The sequence below is a fragment of the Leucopleurus acutus genome (genome assembly GCF_964270905.1).
Source record: "Leucopleurus acutus genome assembly, chromosome: 2".
In the NCBI taxonomy this organism is placed as follows: Eukaryota; Metazoa; Chordata; class Mammalia; order Artiodactyla; family Delphinidae; genus Leucopleurus; species Leucopleurus acutus.
In genome coordinates this window covers 134,471,436-134,497,207 of record NC_139143.1, presented here as the reverse complement: position 1 = coordinate 134,497,207, position 25,772 = coordinate 134,471,436, and the positions used below count along the sequence as shown (strand labels likewise).

At 35.9% G+C, this 25,772-nt stretch overlaps 1 protein-coding gene across 3 annotated transcripts; it reads right to left on the bottom strand.

Annotated features, from left to right (window-relative positions):
• Positions 1–835: 835 nt before the first annotated feature.
• On the bottom strand, positions 836–24,189 carry DEPDC1 (DEP domain containing 1; the record flags this gene model as incomplete). Of its 3 annotated transcripts, none has more annotated exons than XM_082865753.1 (12): positions 836–976; positions 1,671–1,856; positions 8,892–9,068; positions 10,955–11,127; positions 11,568–12,419; positions 13,728–13,868; positions 16,386–16,433; positions 17,715–17,845; positions 18,266–18,384; positions 18,806–18,962; positions 21,980–22,245; positions 24,022–24,189. In XM_082865753.1, the coding sequence occupies 12 exons, from the start codon at positions 24,187–24,189 to the stop codon at positions 836–838; spliced, it is 2,559 nt and encodes an 852-aa protein (XP_082721879.1). The 3 variants fall into 3 exon arrangements, with proteins under 3 accessions (XP_082721879.1, XP_082721880.1, XP_082721881.1); XM_082865754.1 differs by having other exon boundaries at positions 836–970; positions 24,022–24,069; XM_082865755.1 differs by lacking the exon at positions 11,568–12,419 and having other exon boundaries at positions 24,022–24,069.
• Positions 24,190–25,772: the final 1,583 nt, after the last annotated feature.

The following is a 25,772-nucleotide window of genomic DNA, read 5'->3' as shown; positions in this document are numbered from 1 at the left end:
TTTTTAAGTATCTGGTAGGTATATCTCCCTTGATTAGGAAGTAAATACTTTAGGGAAGAGGTTTTCTGGTTTATTCATCATTTTCTCTCCACATCTTGAAGAATGAAAGGCACATAGTAGTTGCTAAATAAATATCTTTTAAATGAATATGTGATTGCCTTATACTTCTTTCATATCTTTTTATTCTAGTAGATTCATGAAGATAAGAATGCAAAAGATATTTATTGAAAAAATGAATGACTGAAGCAGTTAGGGTAAATGTTTAAGGCAAACCAAAGTCTTATAATATATATTCATATTTTAAAAACACATACATATATAAATAGATAAAAAGTAGCAAAAGAACATATGAGTGCAATATTTAGCAGTTGAAAATTAATTCATTGAATTTTCAAATATTCTTCACATTCTTACACTTAGAAACAAAAGTAATCCTAAACAACTAGTTCTTTAAGCTAACATCCATAAGCACATGCAGATAAGTTTTTTTTTTTAAAGAATTACAGCTTAATCTTGAAGAGCAAACGTCATTTTTCAAAATTCAAGTAAATGAAACTTTAGCACACATCATGATAGCCTTTCCAGATAGTTGTATAAAAAAAAAAGATTATTTCTGATTAAAATATTTGGTATCACCTATTGTCACTTGCTCTCCATTGAGATTCACTAGTTTCTCAGCAGTTTCACATTGATAAAAACTATTTTGGCACTTCGTTACATAATGTTCTATTTAGAAAAACCTTATTGATAAATAGACTTCCTTTTTAGTAGCTGCATTCTTAGATATGGCTTCACTTACCAAAGTTCCACAAGTATTACATAATTTTCAATTCAATTAGTATCTTAAACTACGAAACTTTGGTTTTCTTAAAATTAGCATTGGTTGCTTGATTGTAGGTTTGTCACCAAAAAGTGCTGCTTCACTTTCAGAAGTTGGAAATCTTTTCTGATATATCAAGGGATATTCCTTCTGAAACTTAAAAATGAGGTGAGGAATTAGAGGGTATTTAACATTATTATCTGAGCTGAAGCCACTGGTCAACATTTTATAAGGATTCAGTGCCTTTCTCAAAGATGTATTACAGAGATCAGTATCCTTTCACTTTATTCTTGCTTCTCCCTCCACTTTCTCACACATGAAAGGTACCCTGTAATATTTCTTAGATTCCAGTTAGCATTAACATCTAGGATTCTCTTCTGCTGTTAATTCTCCTAAATTCCAGATGTTCTTCCTTCTCATTGGTAAAGCCTATGAAGGTCGCAAGGATCTAGTTAGTATATTTCATACTTCTTTGAGTGTCTCAGACCAGGAACTGGACTTGCCAGAATCATGTGGCTACAGGGTTTTGATGTAGAGCTAAAAATTCTAAATGGTAATGAAGAGTCACTAAAAGTTACATATTATAGTTGTAAGTTTATAATTATTTTCCCAGGGTAATGCATGCTTGAAATATAAAACACTGGAAGTAAAGGAGAGTATCTGTTATTATGGTTATTATGAAAATTTCAGGACAGAGTAAAACCAGGCAGGTAGTCATACATAGCCTACATATATGATATTTAAAATTCAAAATATTAAAATGAGAAATTCGATTCTAAATGTCATTAAATAACAATCAGCAATAGCATATTAGAAAATATTTACGATTGAAACTTGTTCATTCCCTTACCTGTTTTAGTTTTTTCCTTTTCTCCTTCACAGGCAAACTCTTATTTTTAATAATATTCTCTAAAAGTTCTGCAACTGCAGCTTGAGAGGTAGAAACTTTTTGTTCATCAAACTCCTGAGCACTAATTTGTTTACAGTATGAATATGTTGGCAAAGGAGCAATCACTCCATCTCCAGGATTTTTAATCTGTAATGAACAAAATGATACATACAGTCAAATCTATTAATTCTGGTCATGTTCCTATTTGGTAAAGGGTTCTTCTGATGGGTTTTAATACCTATTATTTTGCCACCAAACATTCAACACTTTAAGAAAACTGTATTATGCAGCAGAGTAGCAATAAGTCAGTAGGGTCTCAATCCCAGCCCTACAACCTACTAGCTTTATAACCATAGCAAGTTATTTAAACTGGTCTTGGTCTGTCTCCTCACCTGTAAAATGTGAATGTACGTGAGATAATGTATATAAAATGCTTAGCACACAAGTATTAAATAAAGGTAGCTAACACCATTAGAACCAATAACCATGGATTTTATTCTTTTAACTACAAAACACTAACAAAGTGATATTTTAATTCATCTTAAAACATTAACGTTTTGAAATGGTAATAAAGGGTTCATCTACTATTTTTGAGATGTAAGAGCATGGGCAGGGCCCATAACATCTGTAGACAAGGTGATTAGGAACCAAGATGGCAGAGTAGAAGGACGTGCTCTAACTCCCTCTTGAGAGAACACGAGAATCACAACTAGCTGCTGGACAATCATTGACAGGAAGACACTGGAACTCACCAAAAAAGATACCCCACATCCAAAGAAAAAAGGAGAAGCCACAATGAGATGGTAGGAGGGGCGGAATCACAGTAAAAACAAATCCCATAACTGCTGGGTGGGTGACTCACAGACTGGAGAACACTTATACCACAGAAGTCCACCCACTGGAGTGAAGGTTCTGAGCCCCACGTCAGGTTCCCAACCTTGGGGTCTGGCAATGGGAGGAGGAATTCCTAGAGAATCAGACTTTGAAGGCTAGTGGGATTTGATTGCAGGACTTCGACAGGACTGGGGGAAAGAGAGACTCCACTCTTGGAGGGCACACACAAAGTAGTGTGCACATTGGGACCCAGGGGAAGGAGCAGTGACCCCAGGGGAGACTGAACCAGACCTACCTGCTAGTGTTGGAGGGTCTCCTGCAGAGGTGGGCGGTGGCTGTGGCTCACCCTGGGGACAAGGACACTGGCAGCAGAAGTTCTGGGAAGTACTCCTTGGTGTGAGCCCTCCCAGAGTCCACAATTAGCCCCACCAAAGAGCCCAGGTAGGCTCCAGTGTTGGGTCTCCTCAGGTCAAACAACCAACAGGGAGGGAACCCAGCCCCACCCATCAACAGTCAAGTGGATTAAAGTTTTACTGAGCTCTGCCCACCAGAGCAACAGCCAGCTCTACCCACCACCAGTCCTTCCCATTAGGAAGCTTGCACAAGCCTCTTAGATAGCCTCATCCACCAGAGGGTAGACAGCTGAAGCAAGAAGAACTACAATCCGGCAGCCTGTGGAACAAAAACCACATTCACAAAAACAGACAAGATGAAAAGGCAGAGGGCTATGTACCAGATGAAGGAACAAGATAAACCCCAGAAAAACAACTAAATGAGGTGGAGATAGGCAAACTTCCAGAAAAGAATTCAGAATAATGGTTGTGAAGATGATCCAAGATCTCGGAAAAAGAATGGAGGAAAAAATGGAGAAGATGCAAGAAATGTTTAACAAAGACCTAGAAGAATTAAAGGACAAACAAACAGAGATGAACAATACAATAACTGAAATGAAAACTACACTAGAAGGAATCAATAGCAGAATAACTGAGGCAGACGAATGGATAAGTGACCCAGAAGACAAAATGGTGGAATTCACTGATGCAGAACAGAATAAAGAAAAAAGAATGAAAAAAAAATGAAGACAGCCTAAGAGACCTCGGGGACAACATTAAATGCAACAACATTCGCATTATAGGGGTCCCAGAAGGAGAAGAGAGAGAGAAAGGACCCGAGAAAATACTTGAAGAGATCATAGTTGAAAACTTCCCTAACATGGGAAAGGAAATAGCCACCCAAGTCCAGGAAGCACAGAGAGTCCCATACAGGATAAACCCAAGGAGAAACACGTCAAGACACATAGTAATCAAACTGGCAAAAATTAAAGACAAAGAAAAATTATTGAAAGCAGCAAGGGAAAACTGACAAATAACATACAAGGGAACTCCCATAAGGTTAACAGCTGATTTCTCAAGAGAAACTCTACAAGCCAGAAGGGAGTAGCATGATATACTTAAAGTGATGAAAGGGAAGAACCTACAACCAAATTACTCTACCTGGTAATGATCTCATTCAGATTCGATGGAGAAATCAAAAGCTTTACAGACATGCAAAAGCTAAGAGAATTCAGCACCACCAAACCAGCTCTACAACAAATGCTAAAGGAACTTCTCTAAGTGGGAAACACAAGAGAAAAGGACCTACAAAAACAAACCTCCCAAAATTAAGAAAATGGTCATAGGAACATACATGTCGATAACTACCTTAAACGTGAATGGATTAAATGCTCCAACCAAATGACACAGGCTTGCAGAATGGGTACAAAAACAAGACCCATCTATATGCTGTATACAATAGACCCACTTCAGACCCAGGGACACATTCAGACTGAAAGTGAGGGGATGGAAAAGATATTCCATGCAAATGGAAATCAAAAGAAAGCTGGAGTAGCAATACTCATATCAGATAAAAGAGACTTTAAAATAAAGATTGTTGCAAGAGACAAGGAAGGACATTACATAATGATCAAGGGACCAATCCAAGAAGAAGATATAACAATTAGAAATATATATGCACCCAACATAGGAGCACCTCAATACATAAGGCAACTGCTAACAACTATAAAACAGGAAATCGACAGTAACACAATAATAGTGGGGGACTTAAACACCCCATTTACACCAATGGACAGATCATCCAAAAGTAAAACAAATAAGGAAACAGAAGCTTTAAATGACACAATAGACCAGATAGATTTAATTGATATTTATAAGCATTCCATCCAGAAACAGCAGATTACACTTTCTTCTCAAGTGCAAACGGAACATTCTCCGGGATAGATCACATCTTGGGTCACAAATCAGGGCACAGTAAATTTAAGAAAATTGAAATCATATCAAGCATCTTTTCTGATCACAACACTATGCGATTACAAATAAATTACAGGGAAAAAAATGTAAAAAACACAAACACATGGAGGCTAAACACTACATTACTAAATAACCAAGAGATCACTGAAGAAATCAAAGAGGAGGTCAAAAAATACCTAGAGACAAATGACAATGAAAACATGACGATCCAAAACCTATGGGATGCAGCAAAAGTAGTTCTAAGAGGGAAGTTTATAGCTATACAAGCCTACCTCAAGAAACAAGAAAAATCTCAAATAAACAACCTAAGCTTACACCTAAAGGAACTAGAGAAAGAATAACAAACAAAAGCCAAAGTTAGCAGAAGGAAAGAAATCATAAAGATCAGAGCAGAAATAAATGAAATAGAAAGAAAGAAAACAATAGCAAGGATCAATAAAACTAAAAGCTGGTTCTTTGAGAAGCTAAACAAAATTGATAAACCATTAGCCAGACTCATCAAGAAAAAGAGAGAGAGGACTCAAATCAATAAAATTAGAAATGAAAAAGGAGAAGTTACAACAGACACTACAGAAATACAAAGCATCGTTAAGAAACTACTACAAGCAACTCTATGCCAATAAAATGGACAACCTGGAAGAAATGGACAAATTCTAGATAGGTATAATCTTCCAAGACTGAAACAGGAAGAAACAGAAAATATGAACAGACCAATCACAAGTAATGAAATTGAAATTGTGATTAAAAATCTTCCAACAAACGAAAGTCCAGGACCAGATGGCTTCACAGGTGAATTCTATCAAACATTTAGAGAAGAGCTAATACCCATCCTTCTCAAACACTTACAAAAAATTGCAGAGGAAGGAACACTCCCAAACTCATTCTATGAGGCCACCATCACCCGGATACCCAAACGAGACAAAGATACTACAAAAAAAGAAAATTACAGACCAATATCACTGATGAATATAGATGCAAAAATCCTCAACAAAATACTAGCAAATAGAATCCAGCAACACATTAAAAGGATCATACACCATGGTCAAGTGGGATTTATCCCAGGGATGCAAGGATTCTTCAATATACACAAATCAATCAATGTGATATACCATATTAACAAACTGAAGAATAAAAACCATATGATAATCTCAATAGATGCAGAAAAAGCTTTTGACAAAATTCAAAACCCATTTATGATAAAAACTCTCCAGAAAGTGGGCCTAGAGGGAACCTACCTCAACATAATAAAGGCCATGTATGACAAACCCACAGCAAACATCATTCTCAATGGTGAAAAACTGAAAGCATTTCCTCTAAGATCAGGAAAAAGACAAGGATGTCCACTCTCGCCACTATTATTCAACATAGTTTTGGAAGTTCTAGCCATGGCAATCAGAGAAGAAAAAGAAATAAAAGGAATACAGACTGGAAAAGAAGAAGTAAAACTGTCACTGTTTGCAGATGACATGATACTATACATAGAGAATCCTAAAGATGCCACCAGAAAACTATTAGAGCTAATCAATGAATTAGGTAAAGTTGCAGGATACAAAATTAATGCACAGAAATCTCTTGCATTCCTATACACTAATGATGAAAAATCTAAAAGAGAAATTAAGCAAACACTCCCATTTACCATTGCAACAAAAAGAATAAAATACCTAGGAATAAACCTACCTAGGGAGACAAAAGACCTATATGCAGAAAAGTATAAGACACTGATGAAAGAAATTAAAGATGATACCAACAGATGGAGAGATATACCATGTTCTTGGATTGGAAGAATCAATATTGTGAAAATGACTATACCACCCAAAGCAATCTACAGATTCAGTGCAATACCTATTAAATTACCAATGGCATTTTTTACAGAACTAGAACAAAAAATCTTAAAATTTGTTTGGAGACACAAAAGACCCCAAATAGCCAGAGCAGTCTTGAGGGAAAAAAACAGAGCTGGAGGAATCAGACTCCCTGACTTCAGACTATACTACAAAGCTACAGTAATCAAGACAATATGGTACTGGCACAAAAACAGAAACATAGATCAGTGGAACAAGATAGAAAGCCCAGAGATAAACCCACGCACCTATGGTCAACTAATCTATGACAAAGGAGGCAAGGACATGCAATGGAGAAAAGACAATCTCTTCAATAAATGGTGCTGGGAAAACTGGACAGCTACATATAAAAGAATGAAATTAGAATACTCCCTAACACCATACACAAAAATAAAGTCAAAATGGATTAGAGACCTAAATGTAAGACTGGATACTATAAAACTCTTAGAGGAAAACATAGGAAGAACACTCTTTGACATAAATCACAGCAAGATCTTTTTTGATCTACCTCCTACAGTAATGAAAATAAAAACAAAAATAAACAAATGGGACCTAATGAAACTTCAATGCTTTTGCACAGCAAAGGAAACCATAAACAGGACGAAAAGACAACCCTTAGAATGGGTGAAAATATTTGCAAACGAATCAACGGAGAAAGGATTAATCTCCAAAGTATATAAACAGCTCATGCAGCTCTGTATTAAAAAGAACAAACAACCGAATCCAAAAATGGGCAGAAGACCTAAATAGACATTTCTCCAAAGAAGAGATACAGATGGCCAAGAAGCACATGTAAAGCTGCTCAACATCACTAGTTATTAGAGAAATGCAAATCAAAACTACAATGAGGTATCACCTCACAACAGTTAGAATGGGCATCATCAGAAAATCTACAAAGAACAAGTGCTGGCAAAAGTGTGGAGAAAAGGGAACCCTCTTGCACTGTTTGTGGGAATGTAAATTGATACAGCCACTATGAAGAACAGTATGGAGGTTCCTTAAAAAGTTAAAAATTGAATTACCATATGATCCAGCAATGCCAATACTGGGCATATATCCAGAGAAAAGCATAATTCAAAAAGACACATGCACCCCAATGTTCATTGCAGCACTATTTACAATAGCCAGGTCATGGAAGCAATGTAAATGCCCATCGACAGATGAATGGATAAAGAATATGTGGTACATATATACAATGGAACATTACTCAGCCATAAAAAGGAATGGAATTGGGCCATTTGTAGAGATGTGGATGGATCTAGAGACTGTCATACAGAGTGAAGTAAGTCAGAAAGAGAAAAACAAATATCGTATGTTAGCACATATATGTGGAACCTAGAAAAATGGTACAGATGAACCGGTTTTCAGGGAAGAAATTGAGACATGGATGTAGAGAACAAATGTATGGACACTAAGGGGGGAAAGCGGTGGGGGGGTGGAGTGGTGGTGTGATGAATTGGGCAATTGGGATTGATATGTATACACTGATGTGTATAAAATTGATGACCAATTAGGACCTGCTGTAGGAAAAAAAAAATATGTAGACAAGAGAAAGAATTGTAGGGGATAGTTATAATTACAGTAAGTCATGGCAATATTAGAATAGTATGTATAGGAAGAAATATGAATGTGTGTGTTGGGCAGCTAAGGACTGAATATAGCAGACATCCGTTGTTTTTGGTTGCTTAGATTCCTTCTCTCCTTATAAAAGTTCTTCCCATTCTACTCCAACTATCCTTACCTTTCGTGAAGAACAGATTCTTCTCTAACCTATGTAGAGCCACTCAGAGAATGGGCCCTCTCTTCAACCCACTCACCCTCAACCACCTAAAGAATGTGCATTTAATCTAGATTTGGCCACTCTGTGTATATACCATTAACTTTTCAAATTGGAGGTGAGGAATGGTTTTTTTTTCCCTTTGGATGGCAAATATAAGTCTATGACTCAAGAGCTTTAATCAGCCATATCCAATCATGTGAAGGAGCCATTTTTCAAATATAGGACCGAAATGGAAATAAGTGATGAAGGGATGGAAACAGTCCTATTGCTATTTGAATATCCATATTCTGTCTACATTCTTGACTTTTGGAGGTTATTTATGTGAGCTGATAAAGTCTCCCTTTCTGATTAGGCTAGTTTGAGATGAGTTTGCCACTTACAACTGACTAATGCAGAGAATTTTAAGACTTAGAATACATACATGGCCCTTTCTTAAGTAGTCAAGATGTTTCTCCACTGCAGTCTGTAGGTAAGAGGGTACTTGGAGAATTTCCTGTTGATGATCCATCAAGAAAGAAACTAATCGTGCAGCAAGAAGCTCATCAAGATCTACTTCTTCAGCACAGCGTAACACACACCGAGAGAAAGTATGTATCATCTAGAAACGTTAAAAGATGTGAATTTAAAAACTTAAGGTTTTATATAAATTAGAATACCAGTAATTTCTAGGTAGTGTTATGCTAAAGGATTGAGATAAAGTGATAAGCAGACTTCAGCTTACAAAATGAGGACAATAACTTATTACATTAGAAAGAATAAAATGCCAATTTTTTATAGTGCTTGTTAAGTATTTCCTTAATATAAATTCCAAATGATTACAGAAGGCTTAGCTTTTTCTTCAGTTTTGTCTCAATTCTATCACTAAACACCTAGGTTCCATTAATACCATACAAATATGGTGCTTAAAGACTGTTAGAGAACAGTGACTTATTAAATTAACCCCATAAAAGCACAGATTAGGAGAATATATAAACACAAGTGGTTACAAGGTTGGCATCATTTATCTTTTGAAACTGGAAAACAGTTTTTAATGCTATTCTATTAGTCTTTAAAAACAATTAGTACATTGAATTTTTCAATTCCATCATGACAATCTTCAAATCCTGGGGTAAATTTTGTGTTTCAAAACTAATTTACTCTCATTCATGTCCATATAACCCACCAAATATAAGACACACACACGTACACACGCACACATAAACACTCACACACCTCATTCTAAAATAATTTGAATATCAGAATTGTATTTTAAGTATTTTGCACATAATAGATGGTGAGCATATTTATTGAATTGAAATATTTTTGGTCTTATTCCTACATGCCTGGCAGGTTTTCCTATCTTCTTCCAATGCTCAGTCCTCAGCTTTTATTCTTTGTTTGCTCAGCTTTGTAGAACTCATTTACTCCTATAGCCTCAACTACCACTTTTACAAAAAATATACTTTCTGCCCTAATATTTCTTCACTAGGTTCATTTCCAACCTTCTGTCTGTAGGATAAATTTCACTTAGATGTTCTATAACCTGAATCTCAAAAAGTGTAAAATCAAAATTACCTCCTTCTTACTCATATCTCTCTAAATATCTTTTCCTACAAACTTCCCTATGCTTTTTAATGATGCCACAATTACTTAAGAATAATTCTTCCTCTTTATATTAGGTATGTCATTTTATTAAAAAACTGTCCTTAATAAGTGGAAGAACGGAGCTTAGCTACAGATTCCTTGCTACAAGAACAATCTGTAAATTGAAGCTGCGCTCTGAGGAAGTGGCAGCTCTTTATAGAAAGATAGAGATAGAGAGAGAGAGAGAGAGAGAGGAAGAGAGAGATAAAGAGAGGGAGGGAAAGAGATATTAGAGATACTATTTCAAGAGTTCATTTCCAGTCAACATCTGCATATAAATGCATATAAATTCCCTCATCTTCATATGGAGCCTAAGACTGCTTCACAGTACCTCTCCCAACTTCCTGCCCACAATGACAAGCTATCCTAATTCACATAACACATCAAATACAATTTTCCCACTACTACAATATCTGAAACACTTTGACTTACTACACATGAATTTCCCATTAATTCTTTATTTCACAGGGTTATAGTGCCCTTCGGCTTTCAACAGTGCCTACATCTCCTCTTCCTTCCCCACCAAACAGAATTGGCACAAGGCAATATAATATGGTCTGACAGTTAACCACTATGAAGTGATATAGCGTGAGTGAATAGGCAAAGTCCTTAGGTAAAGATCAAGATGTGAAAGTATAAAAGACTGGGCACAAAGGATTAATGCACCAGTATTCTGCTGCTAGGAAAGGTTAAACTTTCAAGAGCCTTTTTTTAACTCAAGAATCTAGGATTTTAAGACCATGACATCACTTGAGTAGTATGCTTAAATGGTTTGGTCTTCTTTCTTTCTTTTTTTTTTCGGGGGGGGTTGCGGTGCAGTTTATGAACTGGACTTATTCTTTCCTTAAGAAATCAACTTACCAGTGATCTTGTACCCATTGCATCATGAAGTTGGGGCATATCAACATTTTGACTCATTCGCGAAATCATGCGCATTAAAAGTTGAAGCCGTCTACGATTTGGTGGGGGAAGTAACAAACAACACAACTGTAGTGCATCGATGGCAACCCTCTCTAAATGAGGTTGTAGCAAACCTAGAAGGCAAATTACCCCCCAGGAAAAAATCATCAATGACACTAGCTGCTTTCATACTACCAGCATATAGTTATATAAAGAAGGCAAAATAATATTTTAATATTTCGTTTGACTATTCCCAGAAATTTCCACATTCTTCAAAAGCATGGTAAGATACTCATTATTTTCTTCATAACCCATTGGATTATGAAGGATTGAAAATCCTTCACTTATTACAAATAAAGTGACTCAGAATAAGTGCAATTTAAGGGAAAGAAAAGGAGTGCTTTAGGTAAGTAGAATAAATCTTGGTTATGCCATGACAAGTCTTTTACAATATGAAACTTTCCTTCTGGAGGGAAAAAGTAAAGCAATTTCAGAGAAGAAAAGCCAGGTAAGTGAAACAGGGTTAGTAAACACTAAAAGTTAACATTACATGCATTGAAAGCATCAACCTTACTTTGTGTGCCAGTCAACATAGAGGAAGCTGGAGGTAAAGAGTTTTCTGAAAGTTCTATTGTACTTTTGCAGAGTCTTTTATTGACTGTGGTACTAGACTCTCCGAGTTCACCTTCCATAGCTGTTTGCACACTTGTGCTGCCTTGTCCAAGATTTGGTTTCATGATAATTTCAGCCACTGGCATATTAATATAACTATTCCTTCTTGTACTACTTCTTAAAAGTAAACTCTGAGATCTACAAAGCTGTTTTGACTTGCACTTTCCATTACATAACTCCTCTTGGTCTTGAACGGTCAAAGTAGAGGTTCTTTTAAAACCAACACAGAGTGGTTTTTGAATACTTTCCTCTGAATGAAGATGCATTAGGGATTCCTGTTTGGTCTCAGACTCTAAAAATTGTTTATTATTTTGTCCTTTTATGTTCAGAACAGATTGATGGAAGACACTGGAGACCTCTTTACTTGAACTCCCTGGTAAATCTACAATTCCTTCTAATGAATAGCACCTTGGTTTGATGCTAGAGGATAGAACATGCATACTACTTAAGCCTATTAAATTATGACAACTTCCTCCCATTATGTCATTAACACTGGCTCTTCTGTTTTTTAAATTAACTAGCTGCATTTTCTTAGCATAGTTTTCTTGAAATCCTTGATCACTTATCTGCAGTCTCTCAGTAGTATCTGATTCTTCTTTGTTTTTGTCTTTATGAAGCAGACTGAGAAGAAGACACTCAGTTGATTTGAAGGAATTCAGACTGTTTAAGTGAAGGATTTTTGAAGACTGTGGATCATCTTGGATTTTATGTATCCCACTGGGTCTATCTGAAACTGTGACGTAGCCACAAACAACTACCAGGAAATGAAACAAAAATTAAGATGCAACTGTATGACAGTGGACAAAAATAAAAAAACAAGAGTAACGTTAAAAAAACAAAGCATCACTATAGTACATATTGTTAGTATAGTACAAATAGCAGTTGCTTAATTCAGAAGCCACTTAAATAGGACACATGCAACATTCAGTTACAAAGTGCAAGACTCGAGGTTTTCCAACTTGTGATGAAAATAACTTTAAAATTTATTTCAACAATCTAATTAAATGGATTCAGTCAAATACATGAAAAAAATATCTACTTTCAGTCTACAAGTATTAGAAAATTCTTAATTATAAGACAACTGTAGTTTAATAAAACATATATATCGTTTTTGTTTCTGGTACCTGGTACAGAACTCCTAAAACCCATGGAATTTCCAGAGTGACAGGAGTCTTTTGTTATTCACAATGAGCCTATTAGAGCTAGCCTCAGTTTATGCTAATGAGGTGACTTAGGCTTAGCCCTTCTTGGAAGGTTGGAACTTTTAGCCTTACCTCAGACCTCCCTGGAGGGGGTGGTGGGGTAGTGGTGGTTGGTGGAGGTCAGACTTAGTCAACAATGAGCAATGATTTAATCAACCATGCCTATGTAATGAAACCTCAATTAAAACTCTGAAACAACACAGCTATGGGAGCTTACCAGTTGGTGAATACATGGACACGCTGGGGGGGATGACATTCCTGGAGAGAACATAGAAGCTCTGCACAACCCCTACCCCCATTCCTTGCCCTATATATCTGTTCCATTTGGCTGTTCCTGACTTGTATCCTTTATAATAAACTGGTAATCATTAAGTAAAGCACTTTCCAGAGTTCTGTGAGCCGTTACAGTGAATTATTAAACTTCAGGGGGTTGTGGGAACCCCTAACTTGGTAGTTAGCCAGGCAGAAATGTCAGTAAACCTGAGGACCTCATTTGCAGCTGGTGAATGAAGTGAGGGCAGCGTTGTGGAACTGAGCCCTTGATCTCTGGGGTCTGAGCTAGCACTGGGTAGTTAGTATCAGAGCTGAAAGACTTTGTCCTCAACTTTTTGGGGTCTGGGTAGTTAGTGTCAGAAATGAACTGAATTGTAAGACACCCTATTGGTGTAGAGAATTGGTGTTGGAATGGTATATTTGAATTACTGGAAAACAACATAACAACAACCAGAGTATTCCTGAAGTTTAAAATAATTTATAGCCTGCCACCTTCATGTTTACCTATACTTTTAGATCTTTTAAATTATGGGGGACTTGGAAACTAATAAAATACATTTAAATAATAAATAAAAATCTATACATACCCAAAATGTTCACAAATAATTCATAATATTCAAAGGTAAGTAGAGGTTCAGGGAGATCTAGAAAATAATCTGCAATTGTTCTGAATACATCTCGTTCAAATCCAACATAAGTTGGATTATTCATATCATTACTTCTTGGCCCTAAGTAGAGGCAAAAGAAAAAAAAAGATGAAATATAATTTATTTTAAATATAGTTTTTAAAGATACTTATAAAAAGCATAAAACATATACTTATTTCATGAAGGAGTTATGTTTAACAAATTGTCACAATTTAAAAATTTAAAGGGTTGTGCATATCTCATTCCTTCTCACCATCTTTTCATCAGAAATAACTGCAACTATTAGCATTTTGTTTAATTTTAATATTTATATGACTGAAAAATTGTATATAAAGCAAAATTTGAAATATATTTTAAAAGCATCAGGACAGCTTATTTTAATGGGATTTTATCACAAGTCATTTTATAAAGCAAAGATTATTTGGATTATGCAAATAATTCTTTCAAATTGTCTTTTGTAAATTTACATTTTTGTGATTAAATTTTGCCTGATGTGAAGCATACCCTGAATGAGTTTAAATAATGTCTTTACATCGCTGTTCCATTAGCTTAACATTATTGAAATAATCATGTCTACTCATTAGTATTTTCCTCAGAAATAAATTCTGATCTTATGTTACAGGTGAGGAAACTGAAGCTCAGAGCAACTTGCTCAAGGTAAAAGAGGTTTGGTGGCAAAGCTAAAATTAGAATTTAGAGCAGTATAAAGCGAGAGCAAGTCACAGGATCTTGAGGTTTAATAGCATTTAAAGTGTGGTCCATGGACTACATAATCAGAATCATCCAGTGTACATATTAAAAGTATATATAATCTCCTCTAAACAGTCCAGAATCTATCAGAATTCCTATGGAGCTAGGAATTACTGATCTAGAAATGTTTGCTTCTGGTTCACTAATTAAGTAGTTTCCTAACACGGAGCTGGGCATCTTGCTATAAGAATCTTCTGAGACATGATTTAAAAAAAAAAAAAAAAAAAATCCTGACATACTGAATCGACTGAATCTGAATATTTGCTGAGTTTCTCTAGCGACTGTGATATGCACTCAGATTTGAGAGTTACTATGTTATCTTTCAAGTTAACACACATACACACACTTAATAGCTTAAAGGCTAATAAGGATTTTATGTGGAACAAATAGACAATTTTTCTGAGGAGGATATAAGAAATATTCTTAATATGTAGAATAAAAAAATTGATAATCATTAAAAGTTTTCTAAGATAGAAAATACTTTACTGGAATTAAAAACACAGAATTTACAGTTAGAGAATCTAGGTTTGAACACATAGCTCCTTATGTATCAGAAAAAAAGACTTTCTAAGCCTTAGTTTTCTCTTCTAGAAAAAAAATTATGAATAGTATACTGATCTTTGATTCCTGTATGTCACAGGATTACAGTGGGGGATTAAATAACAAACAAGTTAAGTAAAAGTCTTAATATTGCCTCTGGCTAGACATATTGTTGTTAAACTGGAATTTAGTAAGCTATATCTTGGTATCATTTATGTATAATGTGGACTGAGAAGAAAAAGAAACAAATCCCTAAAGATGGGGCATCAGAGAAATCCCTGGAAGTATTCTATCTGAGTTGCTAATCATGAGCCAAGGTATGAGAGAGAAGGACAGTTACGTAGCGAGAAGGTAGAAAGAGAATCTCAGAAATCTTTAGCTTCTGATCAAGATCTTTATCTTGAATTGATAACTTTTTTCTATAACTAATATTATTTACTTATTGCTAGTTATCCTGTTATTTTGTCATATTGACACCCAGTGGACAACAAGGGAATATATACTTATCCTGAACATTAATAAAATACTAATTTTATAAAAACTAGAAAAATACTTTTGTAACAAAATTATTAAAATATAATTTAACTTTTGATGATTTAGAAGCATACACCTCTGCATATTTTAAAAACTGATTTTCGAGAGCAATTAGGGTTTTGTACTAGATCTAGGGTCTTAAATTATAAAACTCACTTATCACTGATCACTATGGAAAAAACTTGAAGAATGAAATGCTAAAAAATGATCTGATTAATGACAGACCGTTTTTTTTCATAAACATAAAAGTCCCATTAATATATCCTATGGAGAAGAAGCATGTCATGAAACACCAAATGTTGAAGCCGTGTACAATGGCAAGGGGACTGAAGTGGGTTTTATAAGACTTCATTTCTGATGGAAACTTTCAACTTACCAGCTGCATTACTTAGAAGTTGCTATTTGAACTCTCTGGATTCACTAAGGCAACTGATGTAGATTATACCTAAAAATCCTCTGAGATCCTCTAGCCTATGATTTTATGATTTATGAGAACTGAGTCATAAATGACGGGCTTGGATTATAAAATCACTATCTGCATAGAAAAAGTTAAGGGCTCTATAACACACTCCACATGCAAAGAAGTGTAATCAGTTCTACTAGATATTCATTTAAACATCAACAGAAAGAATAAAATTTAATTTTATCAGGACTTTATAAGTTATTAAAAATAATTCCTTGCTTCTTATTAAATATTTTATCAATATAATACACACATACACACGCACACACACACACACACACACACACACACACACAGTTTGTTTAACTTACAATTTGCTAGGCACTTCATGGCAGATAATACCCAGTGAGGAAGGTCATCTACACAAAAAATTAATAGTGTTCAATCATACAATTATGATGATAGTATATTTAAAACTTAACACTTATTATATTATATAATTATACATACATGTGTGTGTGTATATATATATACACACACATACACACACACACACATGTATGTGTACCAGCAGGATTAAAAATGATTACATATTTAATAAGACATAGGGCCAAGACAGTATTTTACAATACAAGTTTGAAAAGTTAGCTATGCTATTTGAATATTACTGATTTGAGTGAGACCTATGATTGAAAAAAGCTATATTTGAATATTAAGGTACTTTCACAGTGAGGCTTGCTTAAAATCTTTCAATTGCCACTATGTGAAACATGACACATAAGCGTAGCATTTTTTTGACACAAACACAAAAACCACACATACATTTGACTTGAAAAGTTAATAGTTATAAAGAATAGAAAGCTTAGATGGAGAGCATATAATCAAGTTATTTTAGGTAATGAAAGATACAACTGGTCCAAAGCTACAAGCATACACAACATAGTTCTTAAGTTTTAACATTTACTTTTTTGCTCCTACAATTAAACCCTCAAAGTTCTTGCCCACAAAAAGAAACTCAAAGTAATGCATGTCAATTAATTCTACAGACAGCAATTGATTATAAAAAAATGAGCCAACATTTTCAGTAAATTTATTAATACATTTCCTATAAGCTTTCCAATACATCTGGCTTAAATTATTTCCCCGATTTTCCTATCTTATATCTGAAATCAATATATTATATAAACACATATATAATACAAAGTCAGATTTCTTTAGAATACTGTTCATGAGAGTTTTGACTTATTTTATAGGGTGTTACTTTGGTTTTGTATGTATGTCTTGACCCCTTTAAATTTGTATATAACTTCTCATGTAAGCTCCAAGAAGGCATGGACCATTTCTCTCTTGCTCATCACTAATCTTTAGGATAGTGCCTGGCACATTGTAGGTCCTCAATAAAATGTGATTAATCAATCGTTTTAATTATATTTGCATATCTTTTGGATGCTTAACCCTGTCATTAAAAAAATAATCATTCAGGAATCCACCTTAAGAGCTAAAATAAGTGTGAATAATATTCATTTAAAAATTAGCCCACTATGATTACTAAAGCGCCTCTGATAAATCAGTAGTCTCCCTGACGTTCTCTCAAGTGAAGTATTCTACTTTCTACATTTTGGTCTCTCTTTATCCCCACAATAGCTGCAACCTTTGTTAGCATGTTTAAAATGATTCCAACTTCTTTTATTGATACCAACCTGATTTGTCTTGCAGTATAACTACTCCATGCTTACTTATATTGGTCATGTTGTACATTATACATTGAGGAATTACTTGCTTGGGATTTATGACTTCTTCTAGGGATGACACACCTAAAATTGTTTGCAGGCTAAATAGGAGAAAGAATACAAACTGTTTTTCCTCCATAAAATAAGTGGAATAGAATACAAATATGAAAGAGTTTGAATGGAAAACAAACAAAGCTTTTGGAATATTTTTCTTAAATCAACCTCTAAGACTTATATTAGTATTTACTTTAAAATATCTTAATAACCGTTGCAGGATTCCAATATAGACCCCAAACTAGAGCTACAACTTTGAGTCAAAGAAAAAGCAAATTATATTGAAAACATTCTACTTCTATTGTACCAGAACTATCGCAAGAATATTTATTAAGAAACACATATACAGGTTAAATTCTAAGCTTTGCGAATTAATTTGTTCTTCCTCAACTGCATATCTTGATGAAAATATCAAATTAACATTCTAAACACCTCAGGAACTTGCTTATAGCTTAGTTATAGCTTACTAGATCAGAATAACATATCTCCAAGCTTCTTCAACATCTTTCTGGCTTATTTCTCTATTATCAATGGAGTTTTCTTGATGTTCATTGATTATTTCACAGTTCATTTTCTCTGCATTTTCCTGAAAAAAGAATTACTTTGGTTTAATATGGTATGCTCACATTTTGGAGATAATGAACTGACACCACTTCTAATATTTAGTAATTCTATTAGTATCAGCCCATTGTGGAGCTGTAAGGTGTCACTTGAAGAAATAACGCAATATATTGTAATAGAGCTTTTGGTTTTGCAGCTGCCTCCACTACCCTCAAATTAATTTAAAACAAAACATGCTTAAATTATACAAATACTATTACAAGTATGTCTCACTACCATTTTTATTTTCGTTTCTGTGAGTTCCAAACAAATTTACACATACATTTTTAGAATATAATATAGTTAAGAGATTCCAAGTATTGGCTTCAAATATTAATCATTCACTTTTAATGATTCTATTATTAAGCACGCAGTAATTATATTTAAACTAGTAAAGGATGTTTTACCTGAGAGAAATGTAATCCCTGCTTTTTAGGAGTTCTCCGAGATAAGTTTCGTAATTTAAAAATACTATCTTTATCTTTGGAAAAGTTCTCTATTCTGTTTTTTCTCAATTCTGGATGCCTTCGTGGAAGAGTTTTAAGTGGAGAATTTGCAGGAAATCTGGTTTAACAATAATATGCAATTAAATAATGTGAGATCATAAACAAACTTTTAGTGCCATTTATCTTAAAAATAACTTAAAAAACTGGATTTATTTACATTATCAAGGAATGAATTTTCTACATAAATTAATTTTCCCATTAAACCTTTTAAAAAATTTTAATAGTTTCCTGCTTTCTTTAGTAAACTGTATGTATTTCAAAGATACAAAAAAGTACAGAAAATAATATAAAACAACATCCACATAGGTAACCATCAACCAATGCAACTATTAACATTTTACCAAGACTTCATTACCTTTTTAAATTTTTTTAAATTAAAAAAATTTTTTAATTTATTATTATTTTTAAAATTTAATTAATTAATTAATGGCTACGTTGGGTCTTCATTGCTGCGTGTGGGCTTTCTCTAGTTGTGGCGAGTGGGGGCTACTCTTCATTGGGGTGCGCAGACTTCTCATTGCAGTGGCTTCTCTTGTTGTAGAGTACGGGCTCTAGGCACGTGAGCTTTAGTAGTTGCAGCGTGTGGGCTCAGTGGTTGTGGCTTGCGGGCTCTAGAGCGCAGGCTCAGTAGTTGTGGCACACAGGCTTAGTTGCTCCACGGCATGTGGGATCTTCCTGGACCAGGGCTTGAACCTGTGTCCCCTGCACTGGCAGGTGGATTCTTAACCACTGCACCACCAGGGAAGCCCCATTATCTTTTTTATTAATGAAAGAAATTCTTTGCTAATTCTATTTCTCTCTTCCTAAGGGAAATCATTAACCTATAGTTAGCGTATTTCCTTCTTGTTCATGTTTTCATACTTTAAATAAATATACATAAACAATATCTCAATGGTATCTTTTAACATACATCAAGTTTATGCATAAGTTTTTAGTCACCTCAGAAGTTTTTTTCTTATTCCTCTGTCCTAAAAATAGTTTCTTATATTCTTTCAGAAGAGTTTTATTTTCATATTTAGGTATTTAATTCATGTATAACTCACACCAAGTTTCTTTATATGTAAGGGTTTATATTCTCAGCACTTAATGGTCTTAATTTAAATTTAATTAAGCCCAGATAATCAGGTAAGGCAATTCTCTTCCTCAAAATTGACTTGGACCTTTACATTATCAAATGCACTCTAAAATCTGCTTGTTAAATCCTACAAAAAATTATGTAGGGGTTTTGAATGAAGATGCACTGAATTTATACATCAATTTGGGAAGAAGTGACTTATTTTTATGACACTAAGTCTTTTCATTCATGAACAGAATATCCTTCTCCACTTATTACTTTAAGTACAATTTGATAATTTTCTCCAGTAACGTCTTACACATTTTTGTTATACTTTATTTTTAACTACGTCATAGTTTTGTTACCACTATAAAAGCACTAGAGGTAGAGAGACTAGTTGAAGAGTTATGCAGAATTCCAGGTAAGAGAGAATAGTAGTCTCACAAAAAGAACATTCATTAAGAGAAGTAGACAGATCAGAGAATACTGAGGCAGCATGATAGACATGGTTTGATAATTACATCATATTTAAAGGGGAGAAGGGAAAGAATGAAGGTAACTACAGGGAAGACTGTGCCATTCATTCAGATATGGATATAAGAGGTCAGAATTTAGGTTAAGAGATGTTAGTGATTTTCCATATACTATATTTGAAGTGCCTGTTTAATAGGCAAAAGTGGGCCTAAAGCTCAGGAGAGGTATTTGGGTTGGAGGTTTGAAAGTCATAAGAAAAGTAAGTGGAGACATGGTATGAGATTGCCCAGGGAGAGAGGTGAAGGGTAGACAAGCCTAGGACCTTGAGGACAGTAAAAGCTAAAGGATGAGCAGCAGCAAAGGAACTCAAAAGGTGACTGATGAGTAGTAGAGAGAGGAAAGATTTGTAGGGTGTTATACAAGATATTCATATGCTTGTTATTGCAGTTTACTTGTATGACATATCTTTGACACATAGGCAAGAGTCAATTTCTACATTTCATTTGAAAAGTACTAATTTTGCAGAGTAAAAAAACATGGGGGGCTTTTCTGGTGGCGCAGTGGTTGAGAGTCCGCCTGCCAATGCAGGGAACACGGGTTTGTGCCCCGATCCGCGGCTGGGCCCGTGAGCCATGGCCGCTGAGCCTGCGCGTCCGCAGCCTGTGCTCCGCAACGGGAGAGGCCACAACAGTGAGAAGCCCGCGTACCGCAAAAAACAAAACAAAACAAAACAAAAAAACCCCACAAAAAAACACATGGGTATTAGAATCCAAAGACCTAATTTAAGGGATATATAATCAAGAACTCCGGGTACGAGAGAGAAAAATCAATTATGCTGGCCTGAGGGAGTCAGAAAGGCCCCACAGATGCTACAATACAGCTGACATGAGAAGAAACGTGTTTACTAGTCTGATGAATGTGTACATGAACATATTTCAGACCAAGGGAATAAAATTTGTTGAAGCATAGTCTCAGGCTCTTCACCTGTAAGAAGGAGTTAATATTTTCCTTGTTGAGCTATTCTAGGGATTAAATAAAGAAAACATGTAACTCATAAAGTAGGGCTTCTGGTACATGATAAATTCTTAATAAATAATCTCTTCAACCTGTGGTATATTTCTTTTGTTAGTTATTATATAAAGTTTGCTATTATTTATTTCATCACATGTGTTCTTAGATTATATAGATTACATATCACTTGAAGGTAAGGACCTGTGAGAACTTGTCTTGTAATTCTTAAATCTATGAAACTAAAGGTTGATAATGTTCTGTCCTTGACATGTTACAGAGCTTTCAGAATATGTAAAAGTGACACTATCTCATTCTTTCCTCCCAACTCCTTATTTTATTATAAGTTTGAATTGTGCAGCAATAACCTTTAACTAACTTTAACTTTTAAATGGTTTTAATTGGACTAAGAGCAGTAAGTTCTCTGCAGAAAATATTACTTCCCCTGAAGAGGCTGCTGTTTTAGTAAAAGTATTAGAAGTGGAGTGAAACTTCATTGTTAAGTAATTCAGTTTTGCAGTTATTTCTTTGTTTAGTACCTGAATAGCTGACTGTTGTCATCAAGATTTTCTGATCCCCATTTGCCTTTGATATCTTCAATGACATGGTTCTTAAGAAATTTTCTCAATAGCTGGATAGTCTGTTGCCTTGTAACCTCAGGACCAAAATTGCTATTATTTCTTAATAGGTCATAAAGCCAGTCTACTGCTTCTCCTGCTGTAAAACAATTGCCATATTTTTTAAAGTGTTGCCTGTGTTTCCTTAGAGGCATTCCCGCTCGAAAAGATGTGGTAACTTCATTCCACTGCAAATAGAAAGGAAAAAAACTTTTTTTAATTAGACAAAGAAAATTCTCTCATTCGCATCTTGTTAAATCATTAAAATTCATGAAGAAATCACTTGTCTTATTTGTGCTAAAGAAAATTTTACATCCCATACTGATTTCTTTTTATTAATTCTAGTGTTGTAATAATATTTTTATGTAATAGTTTTGGACTACAAGCACTTCACTGGCTGGTTGGCTTACTTAGGAAACCTAGGAATAAAGGAGAACTACAATGAACCTGCCTTTAGTCCTCAACAGAGAAAGCATTTATTCCTGTTTCTTCCTGTTTCTTTAACCTCAACTAATATTAATATGATAGTAGCATTTGTGTCAGACACTATGCATTACACTCATTATTTCACTTTAATTCTCACAATTCTATGAATAGGTACTATTACTATCCCATTTTCAGATAAGGAATATGAAGCACAGAGATATTTAATAATTTGACAAAGGTCACACAGCTAAAACCCAGGCATTGGATTGACTCTAGAACCTGTACTCATAACTAACTATGCAGGCCAAACAAAACTCTTGGCAGGCAATAGTTTTATTGGTAAAATACCTTTAGTATTAAAGTATTAATATACCTTTAGTATATTTACTAGTGAAGATCCCAATAATTTACATAGAACATATGCGGTAAGTTAAGTTTTAAGTCTACTGTTTGTTTAATGACGCTGTGATATATCTACATTTTCAAAAGATACTCACACTTTCCAAAACTGTTTTCAAATTACCCAAACTTTTGGGTTCGTGGCAGGTCTACGAGGAGTGGTATAGAATAAACATATAACTTTTTAATTAAAAAATCTTACATTAGAGGTTAAGAAATCTGATTTGTAACCCGAACTATGCTACTACTCGCTATGCTACCACTTATCTAACCTATGTGGTCCCAACATCACAACACAGAATTTAAGGGCTGAAAACACAATAACTGTATTCTTTTCTTTCCACACTTCCACATTTCATATATTATTCGAGAAACTTATATTGAGCTGCAATTTATCCAGAGAATAAGTTGTTTGTTATTCTACAGATCACAGCACACTTTCACATACAGTATGTCTACTCTAGGACATCTTTTAGCCTGGGCATGTATCATTAGCTCTAGTTTACCAAGGTGGAAACTGACGCTCACAGAAGTGACTCTCCTAATGTCACATAACCAGTGGCACAGTATCCTCTTGGATTGATGATCCAAATACACAAGCCACTCTATGCAAGTACAAATCCAGTGACTACCAACAGTGGTTCCTGATGGGTATTTAAAACATTCTTAGTTATGAAATAGCTGTTACTGAGTGGCATTCAGTCGGTACATCCTGCATTAAATTCTACAGGACCGGCTAAACGAAGCTGTCACAAACAATCGGGCTTGCCCCCAGTCTGACCCTACAAAGCACGGGAACTCAAAACTCTTCTCGAATCCTTATGCGGGTAGAAAATCAGGCGTGCGGAGCGGCTAAACTCAGAATATTCCAAGACATTTCAGAGGACGCCGACAGCACCAAGAACAGGGGTAGCTTCAGAAGCTGACTCCGATGCGCCCACCCGGGGTGCCCGGAGCAAAGGAGGGGGACAGGCGTGTCCTGCAAGGGTCCGCGATATCCGTGAACTCCCCTCATTCTCCTCTTCAGCCACCCAAGAGGTTCTGGGACCTATCCCTCCGCCCGAGGGAAAGCTACAAACGTTCTCACGTAAAAGCAGCCATCACCCCCGCTGGCCGGTCTCGTTCACGCTTGGTCTTACCAGCCTGGTGGCCCGATAAGGCCCGGGAGGCACACCTTGATTTTCCATTCCGCCCACTGGGCCCGAAGGTCTGTCAGCGCCCGGTGCCCGGCATGGCGGCGCAAGGCGACACTCAGCCCCCGAGAAGCCGGCGGCAGCGCAGCCTCCCACAACCGTCGGCCCCGCCATCGATTTGAATACCTCAGAGGGCTGCGCTGATTGGCTGCGCCGTTGGGCCACGTGACGCGCCGCCCTGACCCCGCCGCCGTCGGCGTGGGCTGTGGACTCTTAAGGCTTTCGCGCGGGGCCGTGGGGCTTGCGCCGGCTGGTCTACTCCCGGGCGGGGCCGACGAGACAGGCGCCCGGCCTAACCTGGCTTCCCTGTAGCTGCTTCTCCCTCTTGCGGTCGTTGGCGAGGCGGAGTCATGTTTCCACATTCAGAACGGGTGAGGCGGTTTAGCTCCCCACAGCATGGTTTGGAGCCAAGCCTTTGGGTTGAAGGAATTTGAAATTTGCAAAGAAAAAAAGAACAGACAAGCGTTTTCTGCCTGGCCTTAGGGGATCTCAGGCAGTGGTTAGCATGTGAAACCAACCTGGGGCGTACTTTTCACCTGACAGATCCCTTGGTTTTGCTTCTGGAAAGCTTCCTGGGTGTATGTTGCAGTGCTGTCCCTTTCGTAGATCTTTGCAGGGGCAACAGTTCCATTCTCCCCAGTGCTAAAATGTAGGTTAACATCCCCGCCCCCCGCTCCACCTCCCCACCGGTTAATTCGGTAGTGAAATGGAGCTTAAGTAGTTTTCCGTAAGTGCACACAATAAGGGGCTTGGGACAGGTGATGCAAAACTTGCCAAATTGCTTCCCTTAAGAAAATCTACTGCCATATCAAACAAGAGTTCTGGTTATGTTTAAATCACCGTTATACATTTGAGGGAATTTTAGAAATCTGCATCAAACGTCATTTTTCAAGTGAAAAAGCTAAGTTTCCCAGCGTTGAAGAACTTGCCCCAAATCTCAGGTCCTGTTGGCTGACCTCATACTTCGTACTTTTAATAAAAGTTCTATCTCCAGCCGGAAACTGGTGGTGGGAGTCCCTTAATTCAGAGACTGAGAGGTTACCTGAGTGATGTGAAGCTGTGGAAGAATTAATTTGGAAATTAAACAGCAATTTGAAAGGATAGGCTTTAGTAAAAAGGAAAGGTAAGAGAAAATTTTTTAGGGTGGAGTAGTATAATGGCATGCAGTTTACCTTACCTATTGAATTTAGGATTATTTCGTTGGAGATACATATATTTTCTGAACAGGACCTAAAATTCTTTCAGGAATTTTTAAAAAGTTCTTGGTAGACAGGAATAATCAACTCAGTTTTGCATTTGTGTTATGGAAAAGAAGTACAGTGATAGATGTTACAAAATAGTGTTAACCCTTTTTTTTAAATCTGGCTTTATGACACATTGTTCTAGGGTTTTCTTCTCTCTTTTCTTTTATTTCTTATTTCCCTTTAGAATGAAATGAAGATGAGAACGTGGAAGCCAAAATTTATCTTGCATTTTTGCCCAGCTCCGTAGTTGAACATTATCTGATATACAGCCTTTGGTATGAGTAGCCACAGCCTAATATTACCTATGTTTCCAAGACATAACCTGACAGGGGATACTATTAATGGCACAAAATTAATTTAAAATTATAAAGTTTCATGTGAAACATTTTAAAAGGTAACAATAAAAGTAAATCCAAACTTTTCATAAGAGAATGGTTGGAGGAGTTCTGAAAA